Source organism: Vombatus ursinus, unplaced genomic scaffold, assembly GCF_900497805.2.
Source record: "Vombatus ursinus unplaced genomic scaffold, bare-nosed wombat genome assembly UNPS02014784.1, whole genome shotgun sequence".
Classification (NCBI taxonomy): Eukaryota; Metazoa; Chordata; class Mammalia; order Diprotodontia; family Vombatidae; genus Vombatus; species Vombatus ursinus.
In genome coordinates, this window is record NW_020954562.1 from 12468365 (window position 1) to 12487096 (window position 18732).

General features: G+C 42.8%; 1 protein-coding gene across 1 annotated transcript in view; it reads right to left on the minus strand.

The window, feature by feature from the left end:
- GATB (glutamyl-tRNA amidotransferase subunit B) overlaps positions 1-18732 on the minus strand; it is a 110215-nt gene that overhangs the window by 59760 nt on the left and 31723 nt on the right. Inside the window, exons 6-8 of the mRNA XM_027866860.1 lie at positions 5712-5825; positions 2714-2798; positions 2050-2094 (exon numbers count right to left, since the gene is read on the minus strand). Of these exons, the coding sequence (XP_027722661.1) occupies positions 2050-2094; positions 2714-2798; positions 5712-5825 (244 nt within the window). The remainder of the gene's footprint in view (positions 1-2049; positions 2095-2713; positions 2799-5711; positions 5826-18732) is intronic.

Here is an 18732-nt window from a genome sequence, read left to right on the forward strand (position 1 = left end):
TCAGGCCTCCCTATCTCCCAGGAACTCATCAGCATCAGTGCGTTTGTTGTTTTAAAGTCAAAATCTGCCACTAGCTTGGGTACAAGTGATGACTGGGTTTTGACCTTATAAGATGTGGAATTCTATGATGGGTTCAAGTCTTCCTGCAAGCAGTACCCATCTCTTTGTATGCCTCTCCCTCCCTCCCTCCCTCCCTCTTTGATAAACATAAAAACTCTTTGTCTCTCTCATTCTCTCTATCCAACCACGCTGGTCAAACTGCTTATAAAAGCAAGGCTGATGCAGAATGAAGAGGTGCTCCAAAGTGACAAATTAAAGGCTGAGGCGACCTGCCCTCTCCATGCCTGATGGGTGCTGTGAGTCTTAGCCAAAGAGAGGACCCAGCTCAAGGCTGCCCGAGACTTCTCTGGTACTAACTTGAGCAGTCTTGATGGCATCTCCTGGGGAGCGAAGGCTAGTGCGGCCATGCTTGGGGAGAAACCAAAAGTCAACAGAGTAATGGGCAGCAACATCACAGGACAAAATAGTTCTGAGAAAGAAGGCAGCCCCCAGCCCAAAAGACTGCTGGGATCAGAACGGTCACCTCCTCTGGCTTACAAACAAGCTCCCCCGGGGCGAGGCTTCTGGCCCCATCTCTGTCCTTGCCCCTCCGCTAAGTCTCAACTGCCATTCCCAATAGGAAAAAGCAGACTGGTGCTGGAGGCAGAGCATCTGGGATCGAATCCTGCTCCTGAACCCCCTATATGTGTGATGCCGGACATGTCACTTGTAACTGTCCTGGGCTTTGGTTTTTCATCTATAAAATCAGAAGGTTGGAATAGACAGTTGCTAAGGTATCTTCCAGCTCTATGACCCTTTGAAAATTAAGTTTCCCAATGGACGGCAGCAGCACCAGCCGCTGGCACATTAATAGGATTACAGGTCAAGGGCCAGAAGGGGCCTAACAAAACCACGTGGTCCAACTCCCTCATTTTGAGGATGAGGAAACGGAGGCCCAGAGAAGTCAAGATTCTTGCCCAAAGTCACACAAAGGAAAGGTTTGAACCTAGGTCTTCATTTGCTGTGCAATAGGCAAAAACCCGGGAAAATCAACAATCCAAACAATATATGCTTGCCTTATTATTTGTTTTTTTCTGGATACCATCCTAGACTCACTTGTTTGGTTTTTTAACTCATTATATCACAGATCAGCACATTTATATTTAAAAAGCTTGAACCGACATTAAGCTATCATGAGTGGGGGGAAAAAAAAAGGTTTCGAAGACAGAGGAGTGTGTACATGAATACGGAGGAACCCAGGAGCCAGGGTCCCAATCACTTTTAAATGTTCATGGGGGTGGCACAGTGGATAGAGCTCTGGCCTTGGAGCTGGGAAGACCTGAGTTCAAATTTGGCCTCACACACTTGACGCTTACTAGCTGTGTGACACTGGGCAAGTCACTTAATCTTGAATGCCTCACCAAAAAAAAAAAAAAGTTCACAGGGAAGCAGGTTTTTCATCAACCTGGACTACAATAAAACAATTCTCTTTTATGCTAGTGAGGTCACCAACTCAGTGACCTATTAGCCAGTTCTTAGTTGCTGTTGCCCAGACCTATGATTTCTCTGATTTAGGGAGTGAGCTCCCCTTGCTGAGGAAGCTCCCTCTACCAGGGCAGATCAGTAGCTCTGACGGCTGCTTAAATGCCCAGGGTCATCTAGTGGAGGAAGGGCTTGAAACCACATGCTACAGGCTTCTTGTCTCTGAGGCCCAGCTCTCTATTTTTCGCCATGCCTCTTAGTACATACAAGTAAGCCTTAAAGTCTTAGCGAAGTTTTGAACCGCACTAAGACTTTTGGGACGCCCCACATCTATTGAGAACAGGAAGGATGACTGTCTGTGTTCTCTATCATGCAACAACAACCACAACCACAACCACAACCACAACAACCAATGTTATCTCTAGAACTAATGGCAGATCAGGAAGTTGGTGCTTCTGTGTGTGTCCAACACAATGGGACCAAATCCCAAATGTATCGGAGTATTAGGAGAGGAGAGAAGTTTCCTACCTGTAGTCTTGCTTTCCTTCTTTATCCCTCATGGACACAGTGCACCTGGCAGAGAAATAATGAGGTCAGTTAATGTCAAAGAGAAGACTTCCTTCAGCGCCGCCAGCTCCTCCCCAATTGCCAGCTCAGAACTCAGCTCTCTTCATTTCTAGCCCCCTGACCAAGGGCCAATCTTTACACGGCCCGCCTTTCAAAATAGGAAGCCAGACAAGGAATTAAAGTAAGCTGAATAAAAATGAAAAAAATAAATAAATAAAATGGTGAAGAGCAAAGTTGTTGGTTTACGAGATGAAGGCCATAAAACCAGAGGAGTAAGTAAACGGTCTTTGAGGGCTAAGGCATCACTAGATGGGAAAAATAAAGGAGTGGAGGGGAACAAAGTACCAGATGGGGATGGAAACAAGGATTCATAAACCAGGAATACACACCAAGAAAAGAAATAGATCAGCAGAGGATCCAGAGGCCACGGATACATTTTAAAGATCCAATTGATAATCAAGAGGCAATGGGACCTGAAGCTTAGGGAGGGGGAGCCTGGCCATTTCCCCACCAGACTTGGACTCCTAGCACAGATACTTGGGTTACTTTCATTTTGGTCAGACCCTAAAAGCGTACCCCCTCCCCACACTGTTTCCCCCCTCAATGATTTTCAACACAAACTCACCCGAGTTTCTCATCAAATGCTCGTGTTTCATTCAGAATCTTGCCTCCATTCCGAAGCTCTTCAATCTGTCTCTGAATTTCATAGTCTAAGAGAAACCAAAGGATTTACCATCGTGGGATCACACTAGAAATTCTCTGACTAACACCTTCCACTGCCAGTAAGGCAGTAATTAGAAAGAACCTTAAAAAAAAAATCTTAATTATGCCCAAGTATCACAAGGAAGAGGATTACCGCACTAATTATTTCACGACATATGATGGGCTTCCCCCCAACTCTAGCCCAAAGGTAAGTCTTGGTTAACTGAAATTTGAACTTAATTTCCCAGACTACCTTCTGATAACTGCTTTGGTCTTCTCGCCAAGCCCCATTAAAAAAAAATCTGAGCTACACAGAAGCAACTGTCTTGGTGTCTGTCTGTGTTCCTTTCCTTGTCCTCCCTGATGCAAGCTGTTGGCCAAAAAGGTAAGAGGGAGGATAAAGAGGAAAAAATGAGGGGCTTAGATAGGCCCTAAAGACTAAGCGCCCTGAGCTGGAGCTCATGGGTTATCTAACTCAGGTGTCTATGCTCTCAAATGGTGGCTCATCCTTACTAAAGGTCTGCCCTATCTAATGCCCCTGTGCCAAGGAACAGTTCCCTGCCAGTTCCAAAATTCTGCAATGGCAGGGATGCTTCACAGAAAGTCTGCCTCAGAAGATGAGGAAACATCCCCTCGTTCCTACTGGTTTCCCACGTTAAAATAAAATAACATTTGACATTTATATAGCTCCTTAAAGTTTGCAAAATGTTTTACATATGTGATCTCATTTGAGTTTGAGAAAAATCCCATGAGGTGGGTGCCAGAGGTAGTATTTTAGAGGGATACTACATCTAGTATTCCTAGTAAGGAATCTGAGGCGAGGGAGGTAAAGTGACTTACTTGCCCATGGACAAATACAAAGTTAAATGGTGGAGGGGGGATGTGAACTCAGGTCTGGATTTGTTTAATGTTCAAAATAACTTTTTACACCCATAATAATAGCTTCATGTGAGGTTGAGATCTGTAAAAGCACAGAGTTCCACAATGCGCTGGTGGCAGAATGGTCTGGGATCAAATTTCACTTAACTGTATGATGCCAGGTGAGTCCCCTAATTTGGTGTTTCCTCATCTGTTAAATAGGGAAAATAATAGCACCTACCTCACAGGGTTATGGTCAGGCTCAAATGAGATCACGAATGGAAAGAGCTTGGAACACATTACAATGCTATATTGTCAGCTTATCACTCGCCCTTATTTCTCACTGCTGCAGGGGCCTGGGTCGAGAGCCTATGACATAGTAGGTGCTTAATAAATACCTGTCACTGGCTGACTGATCCATAAATCCATGTCACCCTTTTGGGAACCACCTTCATTTTTCTGCCTTTACAACACCCTGGGCTAATGAGTTCTATAAGTTTACCACCTTCTGGGTAATGGAGATTTTCTCCTTCATTTACTCTAAAGTTCCTTCTTTCAAGTTTCCATTCTGTTCAGGAAACTTGACCCTATCCACATCCCTTATTATTTTATAATTTGGATCAGCTCCCCTGTCAGACTCTGACTTTGCAGGGACAACAGCCCAATCTCTTTGTCTGTCCTCATCCCCCTACTCCTACTGCACCACCTTGATCATTTTAAAATGCTTTTCTCTGAACTTTTCCTCCAGGTCTATTAAGTCTCTTTAAACATTTATAGCCCAGAACCACACACGGAATCCCAGGTCTGAATGAACCAGGAATTGATAGGAGGCCGAGACCATGTTTTCAGTTTTGTTTCTAATGCTCTCTCTGATGCCGCCCAGAGTTCTGTTGATTATTTTGGCTACAACAGCACATTCGTGGACTGAGGTCTCCAGGGTCCAGACGAAAAGATTCTGAATACTCTTTCTTGAGGCCAAACTGCTTTGAGAATATCACCCTGGAGCCCCAGGTGGGCCATTTCCCCTTGTCCTCACCCAGCCCTGAATCTCAAGCACCCTTTTTCTGAACACAGACATGGTGACTGACCACTCAAGGTCCTTCTTCACTATCTGTCTCCACTTAACAAAATAAACAAAAGGACAAAGCTCCAGGCACACAGTGTCTCTCTCTCTGTCCCATCTCAGCAGAGACAATGATGTCCCAAGGCAGGAACTCAGGGCCCTTTTTTAAGCTGACCCAGGGCTTGGGGAAAAAGCACCACCCCCACATCAGGACGGACTGAAACCCTTCTCCCACTTTGGAATTTGCAGGTGCCCATTTGTGACTGGCAAATAGACTGTGTATTTTGCACACTGTGCTACTTTAATCATTATGCATTTATTATTCATCAGACCCCCACAATGAGTCTACCTTTTCAACATCTCTTGTGTACATCCCTTTCTCCACTCACACAGCCATTCCCCTAGTTCAGAATGCCATTGTCTTTTACCTGGATTATTGCAATAGCCTGCTGGCTCTAGGATTGAGTTTCAATGACCTAAGTGCTTGTCCACCAACACCATCCTCTCTCTCCCATCCTTTCCTCTTGGCATCCCCCATGCTTGGGATACTCTGCCCTGTCACCTCTGCCTCAGGGTTTCCCTGGGACCCTTCAAGACCCAGCTCAAATCCCATCTTCTGCAGGAGGCCTTTCATGCTCTCCCCAAGATTATCTCCAGTCTCCTCTGTATATATCTTATATGCATCCAGTTATTTTCATGTTTGTCTCTCCCGTTAGAATGGCAGCTCCCTGAGGGCAGGAATCACGTTTTTGCCTTTCTCAGCACAGTGCCTGACATATACAAAAACACAGAAAGGGCTTGATAAATACCTGTTGACTGACTGATGGAGCAGTTCTATACCTATTTTTTTGAGGAGCCTGTGTTCTAAGGGAAAAGAAGCAGGAGACACCTTTTAACCAAGTTAGCAAAAAAAAAAAAAATAAAATCTGCCCAGCGTATGATGAATCTTCAAGGCAGTCTACTTGGAAAACCATAAATTGAGGAGTAACATGACATTTACCTATTGCTTTGGCCAAGAATCTTATGCTGTTGAGATTCTTCACTTCGGTCCTAACTCCCAAAGGCTCCCCAGGATGATGCACAGATACGTTAGCGTCCACTCTCAGTTGGCCCTCTGGAATGAGAAATGAGACAAGGTTTCAAATCAACCTGGCCCAATCAGGTCTGTGACATAATGGAAGTGGTCTGGCAACGTGAACCATATGTAACCTGCAAGTGGGTTTATATAAGATGTCCATCTGGGGGCTGAAGGAGGAGGGAGATGGTTTCTTAAAAACTCATCTGTAGCCTTGGTAACCAGAGCTCCCCTTTTCCATGCCACTGTTTATTGACAACTTCTAAAATAGGCACTTAACTCTGGGTGTCTTACAGTGAATTTCCTCAGAGAGGGCAGAGTCAAGAAAGTTTACTCATGGAGGAAAAGTCACAGGGTGAGAGGTAGTGAGTATGTGTGTGCATGTGTGCGTGCATGCATGCATGCATATGTGTGTGTGTGCGCGTGTGTATGTGTGTGTGCATGAAGGGAGAAAAAAGAAAAAGAAGGAGGGAGAGAGGAAGAAGAAGAGAGGAAAAGAGAAAGGGAGGAAGAAAAAAGAGCAAGAGTGGGAGAGAGAAAGAGGGAGAGAGTGAGATAGAAGAGGGAGGAAGAAGGAGGGAGGGAAAGGAGAAAGGGAGAAAAGGGGGGAGGGAGAAGGGAAGGAAGGAGAGGAAAATGGAAAGAAGGGGGAGGAGGGAGAGAAGGAAGAAGAAAAAAGAGGGAAGGAGGAAGGAAAGGAGAAAAGAAGAGAAAGAATAAGACAGGGAGGGTGAGTAAGAAATAGAGAATGGGAGGAGAGCACAGGAGGAGACAGAAGAACAGTAAAGAAAGGCAGAGGGAAAGCAGAGAGATGTGCGGTGGGGAGGACAAGCAAACCTAACCTCCTTTGTACTAAAGAAGAAACACAACACTGTTCAGATGGAGATTTACTCCGCAGTTTTATTCTGCAGTTTTTTTTCCCCAGAGTGTCTGGGGGGTGGGTGGGGGACCTTCAGAAATTACTATTTGATAGCCCTACACTGCTCTCCAATAAAATGTGGATTTTTCACAGTGATTCTGGGAGATTTATAAGAGAGTCCTTGAGAATTTACAGCTCAAGGGCGAGAGCCAGAAACCCTCCTCATTTTCTCCCTCCTCTTCCTTCATGGTACTGTAATAATCTCTTCCTTCAACAAGTAAGATTCTGGGCCCATCTTGACAGCTGCACACCTTGACAACAGAAAGATGGTCCCGTTAGGTGGCAGAGCATTCAGCACTGTGGGATCAGGGTGGGGGGCTGCTGCCCTTAGGGGAGGGCCTTCCTGACCCTGAAACTTTGGTTCTCTTTTTCCTCTTTGCTCTTCTGGGAGCCAAACACAACCAAATGATTTGTGGGGAGGCCTGAGAGAACCTATTAGGGAGTAGAGGGATGTAAAAATCCTGAGCCAAACGAAAAGGGATAAAGATAAGAAGCAGTCCCATCTTCCACTCACTCTATGGCGGCACAGCATAAATTCTCCATTTTTACCCTTCATCTGTATTTATAGCCACAACTGAAAGGAGAAGGAAAGCTGAATTTCTTGTTGTTAGTTTTTTTTTTTTAAATTAAAAAAGTAACTTGCTAAGTAGCAGTGTTGTGATGTGCTGACTAATGAAATATATTTTACCAGGTCCCTCAGGAAGAAATTTTTTTTTATTTAAAGTACAACTAAACTGCTTGCCAAGAAAAAGCAGAAGCAAGAGACTGTATTGTCATGCCTATCCCTTCCCCCTTCTTCTCTCCCATAAAACCCTAAGCAAACAAGAATAAACTCTCACTTAACAAATACTGCATGTTTTTTCAAAGATCCTTCACTTCAAAATCAATGTAATACTCTGCCTTCCTTTGACATGCTCATAATATGGCTGTTTCTAAAGCAAATATTTTGGAAAGAAGTCAGGTGCAAAAAGCCTTAATGACTGGAAGGAGCACTGTCATTACAGGCAGCACTGGGATCTTCTGATGTCTCATTGTAGTGTAGAAATGCCCTTGGATTCTCCAAGGCTATGCCACTGCAGCATGAGTTTGGGGTTCCATTAAGTTGGAAAAGCCTAGAATACAATCCTGAGGTGAGGTTCACTGCTGGAGGGCAGCGGCACCAGATGGGCCTTTTTTTTTTTTTTGGCCACGACAACTCATGAAGGCCATTTGATAGAGGTCATGATCTGTGTGGATAGAGGGAACAGATATTTGAAATGGTGAAATCCTGTAAGTACTGAAGGGAGAGAGGCCATTTGTGTAGTCACCTCCCTGTAAGCATCCCACACAGTTCACTCCATGGTCTTTCGGTCTCTTCACTCAATAATTTTCTCTCTCAGACAGTTCATTCACTCCAAAGGCTTCATCTAACACTTTTATACTGATATTAAGGTTCTTTCCAGTTCCAAAATGGTGAATCCTAAACTAGATTCCCCAGCCTTACCTTTTAACCCGTACTCAAATCGAGTACTTCCAGATTTCCATGGAATATCATCACTTTACTGCTGTCACTTGGAAATGTCTGCAACTGAAATCATCGACTAAATATTTGGTGTAATCCCTACTTGCGTGGTGAGGTAACAAGCCCTTCTAATTAGAGATCCACACAGAGCTTCTTCACTGAGGTTCTGAGTTCTCCATCCCTGGAAAGGCTTACGTAGAGGTCAAATTTTCTAGGAAATCACAAAGGAGATTCCTACTCAGACATGGAATCTAAGCTTCCTTCCAACTCTGAGACTATCATCTTCCCTCTCCCAAACTAATGATCCTATCCAGCTTTTGAATTTGTCATCAGCTAGAAAGGTTTGATTCATGTGACTTTTCCTACTTTTTTGTCTCTTTTTTCTAATTTGTCACAAAATCTTGTTTATCTATCCCTTCAAATGTATCTATTTGTCCCTTTACCATTTCAACTGCCACCACTGCAGTCTATACTCTCATCAGCATATATGAGGACTATTAGATTACCAGGTTTCCTCCTTTCTAACTTAACCTGCATATAGTCAAATTAATACTACTATCATGCTAAAAACACACACTTAATACTACTATCATGCTAAAAAAACACACACAATAGCTCCCTACTGGCCTTGTGAGTCAATCCTCTTCCTGACATTAATATCCTCCATAACCTGGTTCAACATAAACCAAACACGCCTTCCAACGGCTCCCTTCTCTGACATAGGACATGTTCATTGCCTAGAATACACTGTATCTTTTCTCCAACTGTTCAAATCCAACCCCCTCTTTAAGACCCAGCTCAAACGCTGCCTCCTCATTATAGCCTTTTCCTTAATATGTAAGCCCATACCGACGGCTCCTGAAACTCCATTCACTCTTAAAGCGCTTACAATGTATGCCACAAAACTGAGGGTTTTTTTAACACACTGTTTTGCACTGATCTTCCACTTGTGGGTAAGTCCTGTGTGTGAATTCTGTCCTGCCAACCAGACTGCAAACCCTTTGAAACGGTTTGCATTAACCTGTATACTGTTGAACACATGGCAGATACTCAATTCAACTCACACTACTGACTGAACAGAAAACAGACAGACCTGAGATCTGAATCACTGAAGATTCATTAAGCCCGTGGCAGACAGTGTGCAAAGTGTCCTAGGCTTTTTATCACGACGGTATCTTAATAATGTCTGCGATGTGACTTCTGGGGTGAGGCCACCTAAATGACTTCTAAAAAATCCTGTCTTCTTCCAGGATTAAAAATCCTATTATAGAAGAGAGAGAAAAGCACGAAGTTTAGCCTATCCTGGAAGACTACACTTACCAAGTGTCTGAAGAGAATCATTTAGTGACCTGTGGTGGTGAAGGAGATTTTCGCTAACTTAGATTCAAATCTAGTGTCAAATACAAGGAGACATCCTGTTCAGCAGTGACAAAATACCTTTTAATCCAATTAGGTTAAATCACCTTGGGTGCTGCTGAGCTCATTCTACTAACAATGGGAATTATCTTCAATCACACAATACAAGGAGGGTGAGGTAAGAATGTAACCAATTCCTAAGCTCCAGATGTAGTTCTGTATATAACACCAGAACTAAGAAGACCCATATGCCACAGGGCAAAAAAACAGTGATGTGACAAAGTTATAGCTCTTCTCTTGGAAAACACATTCTGGAAGTTTTGGGAGGACTAGAGATTAGCTTTATTCTATGTGCAATCTGGGGTCAAATGAAACTCTCAAATGCTGTTCAGGTGAACCAAAAAAAAAAAGATCATGATTTCAATATAATTAATTTTCTTTGTGATTTGACAGATTTTCACGTTAGGTATTTAAAACATTAAGAGAAAAGGATCCATAGGCTCCACCAGAATGCCAAAGAGTGCCATGACACAAAAACTGGAAAATCCCTGATCTCAAGACCCCATGGCTGGCTTCCTTATCCTTACTTGTGAAATTCATTTTCTGAACCTAAGGGCAAGAGTTTATATTTATCTGTGTCACATCTGACTTAATTCAAATTGGTCCTTCATTCCAGTCTACCAAAATCTTTTGGGATCCTGACTTTTTTTGTCCAACATATTAGAATCATAGAATTGCAGATTCAGAAGGATTCAACCATGAATACCTTCCATAGCATTCTGATAAATGGTTAGGTGCTGACCTCCAGTGATAAGGGAATTTGTTATCCCCATTCCAACTGAGAGCAGCACTCATTATTATGAACATTTTCCATATGCCGACCCCAAAGTAGCCTCCCTATAACTTTTACCCATTGTGTATGTATAGCTCCATACCACAGCATCAAGCAGAACATGCCAGATTAACCTTATTAGCTATCATTACTGACTTCACACGATCCATAAGAGACACACTTGACATGTGGCCTTCATTCAAGTTGATGATAAAAATAATGACGAAAACAGGCCTTAAGATAGAGCCTTTTAACATTATACTAGAGACTTAACTCTAGATTTGATTATCTGCTACTCTTGTGTCCAGTTATTAAACTGGCTCTAAATCCATCACTTCATTTTATCCACAGGGATAGAATAGGAGACTTGGGTAAATCCGTGGCTAAAATTCAGACAGACCACACCTTGGTCATTTCTGTCACTCTAGTAACTCTATCAAAAAAGGAAATGCCATTAGTCTGACCTGACTCACCGCACTCTCCCTTTCTAAGTGCTCACAAATCATCCCTTTAATAATACATGCTAGCATTTTTCCTGGAATTGAGGTCAAGCTCACTGTCTGACTGCTTAAAGAATCAATGCACCTTTCTTGACCTTTTTCTGGACACTGGGATACTGTCTCCAGTTCTGCAGTGGCCCCAACGATTATCCAGCTTTTCAAAGATCACTGAGAGTGGTTCAGCAATCAGTTCTCCAAGTTTTTTCAGGGCCCTAATACTCACTGAGAGCAATTAGGTTCCTTGTCACCCCCTTAGTTGTCGTGGATTTCAACTCACTACTGACCATTTTTGTTCCATCCTTCCTAATCTAAAGATCATTCCAACAATGAAACCAAAAGCAAACAGGATTTAAGGAGTTCTACTTTATCTCTGTTGTCCTTTATTATTTACTCATGTATCTACCCCAAACATCAATTCCATTCCTCCTTTATTCTTCCTTTTGCCCCCAAGATCAGTTATTTAATAGACAAAAATTTACGTGTCAAGCACTGTGCTAGGAACTAAGGATACAAAAAAAAAAGAAGAGAAAAGAAAAAGAAAAAAAAGAAATAATCTGCCTGCATGGAGCTCACAGACCTATCCATCTAGGGAGATATCCATATATAAGTATAATAAAAATAAATATGAAGTAATTTGGGAGTGGAGGAAGCACCAGTAGTTGACGGAATCAGAAAAGAACTTTTGTCTGACTAGGATGAGCTTTGGAGTAAACTGGGATTCTAAAAGGTGGAGGTGAAGAGGGGATGCATTCCAGGAATAGGGTTATAACCTGTGCAAAGGCATGGAGATGAGAGATGCAATATTAAGTACGAAGAAAAGTAAGGTCAGGCCAGCCAGATCCAAGAGTATATATCAAAGGGGTATAAGGTATGGTGAGGTTAGTGCTAGACAGTGAAAGGTCTTAGGTGCCAAATAAAAGAATTTGTATTTTACTACGGGGGCAATGGGGAGCCACTGGATTTTATTAAGTGTCTCAGTGACATGGTCAGATCAGCGCTTTAATTGCTGTGGCAGCTGCATGAAGGATGGTCAGGAGAGGATAAAGACTTAGGGCAGGGAGATCAGTCAGGAGGCTTTTGTAATAGTTTACATGGGAGGCGATGAGGGCCTTAACTGGGGTACTGGCTATGTCAGGGGAGAGAAAGAGAGAAAGGGAAAAGATGATGTGGGGCAAGAACTGACAAGACCTGGTAAGTGATAAGGGAGATGTCAAAGATGACAATGAGACTGAGAATTCAAGTGACTGGAAGGATAGCGGTGCCCTGGACAGAAATAGGAAAGGTCAGAGGAGGGGTGGGGAAGAAGAGAGAGACTGAATTATGTTTTGGACGTAGGCCCTAGGATGCCCAGGAAGAGGCCCCAGGAAGCACCATGCTCTTTCCACTGCTCCATGCTGCCTCTCTAGGGATTGTTGTGGGGGATATGCACCAATAAAGAGGAAAGAAGTTATTTTCACTGTTTATGGGCTTGGGTGCAAGTCTCTGTGTTTCTATTGGAAGAAATAAATTCTGTCCTGTAGATGATGTACTGTTAGCTTGAGTGTTTGCACCAGAGTTGAGGATCCTTTTCCCTTTTTGTGCAGACATAAATATAAGCTCAATTCAGATGTTCCTCAGGGAACCCTTGGCAGAAGCATAAGTCAAAGAGTGAATAGTTCTTCAGATTTGACCTGGTCCATCTGAACTCGAGATGTGACTCTGGGCTATAGGGTTTAGCTACAAAGTCCTAAGACTGACTTCCTTTGTGGCTCCACAGCTGATTCCGAAAGAAGAGTTCTATGATGTTCTAAACAAAGGCAGGCAAGACTACCTGAATCGCCACTAACCTAGGGCATCACCTTGGGAAAGCTGCATAACTTTCCTGGGTCTCAGTTTCTTTCCGCATAAAGCAGGTGCTCAATAAATGTTTGTTGAATTAACCTGAATTAATGAAATGAAGAGACTGGGCTAAGTCATTTCCACCTCTAACATTCCATGACTGATTCTAAAATAAACATGGAAAACTGCTAGCAATAAATAATCTTATGCCCCATTTTAACCAAAAGCTTCAACCTCTTCTTTCTGTCTAGAACTGCTTAATAGCTGCAAGAACTGAACGATTTCCTCCTTTGGCTAGTCTAACAGAGATACCAACAAGCAACGGCAAAAAGCAGGAATATAAATTCCCACCTACTAAAATATAGAGCCTACAAGGCTCCTACCTAAAAGGCCCTGTAAGTCACATTATCCCGCAGTTGGTCCCCCATCACCCAACAATGGGATAATGGCTTGAAAACAGGTTTTCTTTAAATTATTAAATATTTGTTTTAGTAGAAAGACTTGGGCAACCACATAGTGGGAAGAAAACAGCACCCAAGAACCCATATCAGAATGATAGACCACGCAATGTTTCCCCAAGATCTGGGTAGCAAGTGTCAGACGGCCCAGCAGGCAAACCGGCCAGAGAGATGGTAAACTCAATAGCCTTCCTCTTTCCTGGGTGATGGATCCGAGGTAACATTGCACCCTTCCTCAAAATAATAATAAACACTTGGATCTCAGGTTATAAACATGTCAGATTCCTGATGGGTATGAGATCATAATGAGTGTGAAGTTTGCAAGAAAAAAGGACTAGGAGCCCTGGGCAACATGAGGATAAGCGGAGTTTGAGCCTGGGGAGGTGTGAAGGTGTAACAAGGTGGGACGACTTGACATGCTCCAGATTTAGATAAGGGGAACTACTAACTAGTCGATGGGATAATATTGTTCTAGTCACTGGAGCTACAATAAAAGGTGTGGGTTACTAGGGTTCATGGTGTACAAAAGCCTCCAAAGTGGAGGCTCTGCCCCTCAAGGAAAATGGTGGCTCTACAGGGCTCTGAACACTGGACCGAGAGCCGGAGGACACGAGTTGAAACCCAGCCGTAGACACTTACCAGCTGTGTGACCTCGGGGAAGTTGCTTAATCTCCGCCTCTCTCAGTCTCCTCATTTGTAAAATGGGCTGGAAAATGTATACTCACAGCACCTACCTCCAAGGCTTTTGGAGAGGATCAAATGAGATAGTAACTGTAAGGTGCTTAGTGCAGTGCCTGGCATACAGTAGGCATTTAATAAATCCTTTCCCCTTAACCTTTTTTTGTGTGCCATGGTTTCACAGAATAATATTTCTAAATGCATAAAATAAAATATGTAAGATTACAGAGGAAAACAATCATATTGAAATACAATTATAAAAAAATTAAAAAAAAAAGTTCATGTACCACAGTTTAAGAATCTCATCTAAAAGTTTAAGGATTAGAGTTATTAAGAGCTGTAAATAATGATTAAGCACCTACTGTAATTAGGGTATGTGAGCGTGGCCATTCTAAGTTGGGGGAGTGTGGTATACTGGGAAGAGCAATGGGAGGGAAGGGAATAAGCATTTATAGCTATGGACACTGGGCCGCCCACTGGACACCCCCCCACCCCTACACACCTGTATACATATGTGTGTATATCCATCCACTGTGCCACCAGACCTAGAGTCAGGGAGACTCATCTTTCTGAGTTAAAATCTGGCCTCAGACACTTACTAGCTGTGTGACCCTGGGCAAGTCACTTAACCCTGTTTGCCTCAATTTCCTCATCTGTAAAATGAGCTGGAGAAGGAAATGGCAAACCACTCTGGTATATTCCAAGAAAATCCCAAATGGGGGCACAAAGAGTCAGACATGACTGAAAAAACTGAACAACAAAATATGTTCTATGTTACAATGCAATAATTTATAGCCTCTCTCTGCCCCCTCTTTATATTTTAATATGTATATATGTGTGTATTATATATAATAATGTAACATTACAAAGCTTCTCTCTCCTTCTCCCCCCTTTTAAAATACACACATACACACGTATGTGTGTATATGCATATATATGTGTATAAAGATATTATTCCTCTCCCCCTTCTATATACAAGTGTATATACATATATATATCTCAAATATAATCTATATAATAATGCAATTATTATATGGCCTTTCTCTCTCCCCTTCCTTCTCTCTGCCTTCACTCTCTCTCTGTTTCTCCCTCTCTCTGTATCTCTCCCTATATATGTATGTATGTATATGTACACACACACACACACACACACACAGACACGTGCGCGCGCGCACCTGCATGTGCTATGGATTTAGGCAATATTCCATACTAGTTATGAGCTTGGGTCACTCACCTCTGGGGAACTCAGTTTCACCATCTACACAATGAAGGATTTGGATGAAATGATCTCTGAAGTTCCTCTTTTAGGTTTAAAGGTCTAAGGTCTAGGCCACAGACATCTTTTTCCACAAAACAAACCCACTCTACATAGAAGTCCCCCCCCCCCCCCCAGCTCTCAGCTGCTCTAACTGAAGAAGAAACACAAAGATGCAGCAGCCCCACACAACTGACAGGTGATCTTAAGAAACTGGGGTCCCCCCACCCCTGCCTCTAAACAACTATTTCCCAAATGCCCTTTGGAATTGCCCCTTGCTGCCTGGCTACTGTGCTAACAGTGATGCTGGATGAAAACTACTCCCATCTTCACAAGAACCAATGGGATTTAATGAACTCTCTTGCTGTCACAGGCTGAATTCTTGCTGTTACAGTTTTTCTCATGACGGGTTCCCAGATGGGACCATTTCTCAGCTAACAGGTGGTCCATTTATTTTTCTACAGGTTGGGTAGGAATTGCAGCTATTCTGGGGAGAATCTACTTTATTAAAATAAACAGTGGTAGCTTTGCTAAAGTGTCACAAAACCTAACACATAGCTCATAATTGGATTGCTATCTAACTCTGCACTTTTTGTTTACATTCGACAAGGAAAAAGACTGTATGGAGATGAGAGCAGTAGAGTTCTCCTGCTCCAAAACAGAGGAGAGCTTTTCCTCGTCTGCCAAGCAAATCTGAAAGCAGCTCACACTTACGCACTCCAAACATATGTGCCTGTACTTTTTTCAGTCTTTAATGGTTACCAAGGAACAGTTACTAAGGATAATCCATCCTCTACTCAGATCCTCCTCTGATGCCTCTTCATGGTGAAGAGGTGAGTGTGGATCCTTTCTCAAAGGCCATGAACTAAAGCCAGTTAGGTTTTAGAAAGCAGGAAAGGTTTCAATTATGGGCCTGCTCTCCAAATAGGCTCCCCCAGGTATAAAGACACTCACCTTAGGATGTTCAGTTAGGAACTGATTGTGATTTGTTGGCCATGGTAACTTTAGGGAATATGGAAAGGCTGAGATTTGCGTCATCTCTCATACTAGTGAAATCTCAGATCTTTCCAAGTATCAGAGAAAGGATGATAAATCCGGGGATCCCTCCACCTTCAGATTCAACCAAAGCTCTGGTGTTAACTGTTTCTGCTCCTGAAATGGCAAGCCTTTAGTTGTGGCATTGGCAGAAGGACAACCCAAGAAGGGACAAGAAGGGGGTGGATGGAGTGATGACAGATGAGAGGGCAAACTCTTTATCTCTTATTTTACTTCTATTATCACTTCCAAAGAACTGATGTTCTTTAAGTTAAGATGGAGTTGAGACCCAAGATAAGTGAGGGCCCACAGCAGCTGTGCTCAATGGATTTAAATCACCAAGCTCAGGCAAACTACATCCTGAAGTAGTAAAAACAAACGTCATGTGTGATTGTCAGTGATCTTTGGAAGATTCTGTGGTATGGAAGAGTGGCCAGGGACTGGAGTGTGGATGTGGAAAGAGGGTAGATTCTTTAAACTATAGGCCAATAAGCTTGACTTTGATTCCTGGCAAAATTCTCATTAGAGGAATAATTTGTGAGCATTTAGAAAGGGTCCCTGTGATCACTAAAAGCCATCATGCCTCGATTAAGAAATGGTTGTAACCGTGTGAAAAAACTGTTTCAAATCCCAGGTAATTAGAGAAATGCAAATTAAAGCAACTCTAAGGTTCTATGTCATACCCAGCAGATTGGTAAAACTGACCTAAAAGAAAAGAAAAGAAAAACAACAAATGTTGGGGGACTGTGGGAAAATAGGCACAATAATACATTGTCAGTGGAGCTATGAATTGGTTCAGTCATTGTGGAAAGCAATTTGGAACTATGTCACCAAACATACCTAACTGTGCAAACTCTTTTGACTGAGTGAGACCATTGCTAGGTCTGTAGCTCCAGAGACTGAAGAAAGAGGAAAGGGACCCATATGTACAAAATATATTTATAGCAGCTCTTTTTGCCATAGCAAAGCACTCCTTCAACCAACCAACTTCAACCAACTAAAGGGAATCCTGTCAATTAGGGAATGGCTAAACAAATTAGGGTACATGAAGGTAATGTAATATTATTGTACTTTAAGGCAGAGATGTCAAACACTTATCCTTCCTGAGTGTGGCCCAAAACAGATTAAAATGTAATTGGGAAATATTTAACAAAATAAACAAAAATACAGTAAAACATAGATAACATTACCTTTTAAAACTATGTCAATCAGTGGCCTGTAGGGATCCTTATGTACAAATTAGTGGCCTCTCTGTGAGTCTGACATGAAACTCATGGGTGATGATGATGATGAAGAAGAAGAAGAAAGTGGTGGGTTCAGAGAGAACTGGTAGGTCTTGTAGGAAAAGATGTAGAGTGAAGTGAGAAGAACCAGAGGAACTATATAATAACACGGTAAAGACCAACAAATCGAAAAATCCCTTGTGAATTGTGAATCAATGCAGTGACTAACCATGATTCCAGAGGACCAATGATGGAGTATCCTACCCATCTCTTGAGAGAGCAGTGATGGACACAAGAGGCAGAATTGAGATAGACATTTTTGGACATAGCTAATGAGGAAATTGATTTTGCTTGACTATGTATATTTGTTACTGGGGTTAACAGCTAAAATGCTGGGTCAAATCTAACGAGGTGAAATTTAACTGGGATAAATGTGAAATTCTTTATATGGGTTCAAATGATCAACTTCATAAGTGCTGAAAGAGAAGCATGAATAGGGCAAAAATGAAACAAAACAAAACAAAACATGGGGGACCTGGGGAACTCCAAACTCAAAGTGAGTCAAAAGCCTTCAGTGGCAGGTCAAAAAGCTAACATAAATGGAGGCATCATTAAGAGAAAGTGCAGTGTCCAGAATGAGGGAGGTGATAGTTTTATTGGGCTCAGCCCAGGCCAGACTGGGTGGAGTACTGTCTGAAGTTCTCGGTGCTACATTTGAGGAAGAAAGGACATTAACAAAGAGGCATGTGTTGAGAGGTCGGGTGACTGAGGAGGGAGAGCACGGGCAGGGCTTTGATTAGAGATCATGGTTCAGAAGAATCAACTGAAAGCACAAGGGATGTTTAGCTTAAAGAACAAAAGATTTAAGGGGACATGGGCAAGAAGACAAAATTAGCTCTAGAGCTGGAAGAGCCCTTAGAAGTCATTAAGTCCAACTGTCTCATTTGACAGATGAGGAAACTAGCCCAGGAAGGGCAGACAACTTGCCCAAGGTCATACATGATCCTTCCTACAGGATCAGAAGTAGGATTTGAACCCAGGTCTTCAGATTTTTGAAGGGCTGCCATGTGGAAGGACTCAACTTTTTCTGCTTGGCCCTAGCGGGCAGAACAAGGGGTAAGATGGGGAAGTTGTAAAGGCACATTTAGGTGTGATGAGAGGAAGCTGTCCAAAGGGAGAACAGGCCTGATGGAGAAGGTGTGGACCCTTTCTCACTACAGGTTTTCAGGCAGAAGCTGCATGGCCACTTGTGGGCCTGGGTGTAGAAGGGCTTCCTGGCTGGGGAAAGGGTGAGCTAGATGACCTGCAGGGCTCTTCCAACTCTTGTGATCCTTGTATTCAGGGAACTTCCTTGGAAGAAAGGAAGGGAGT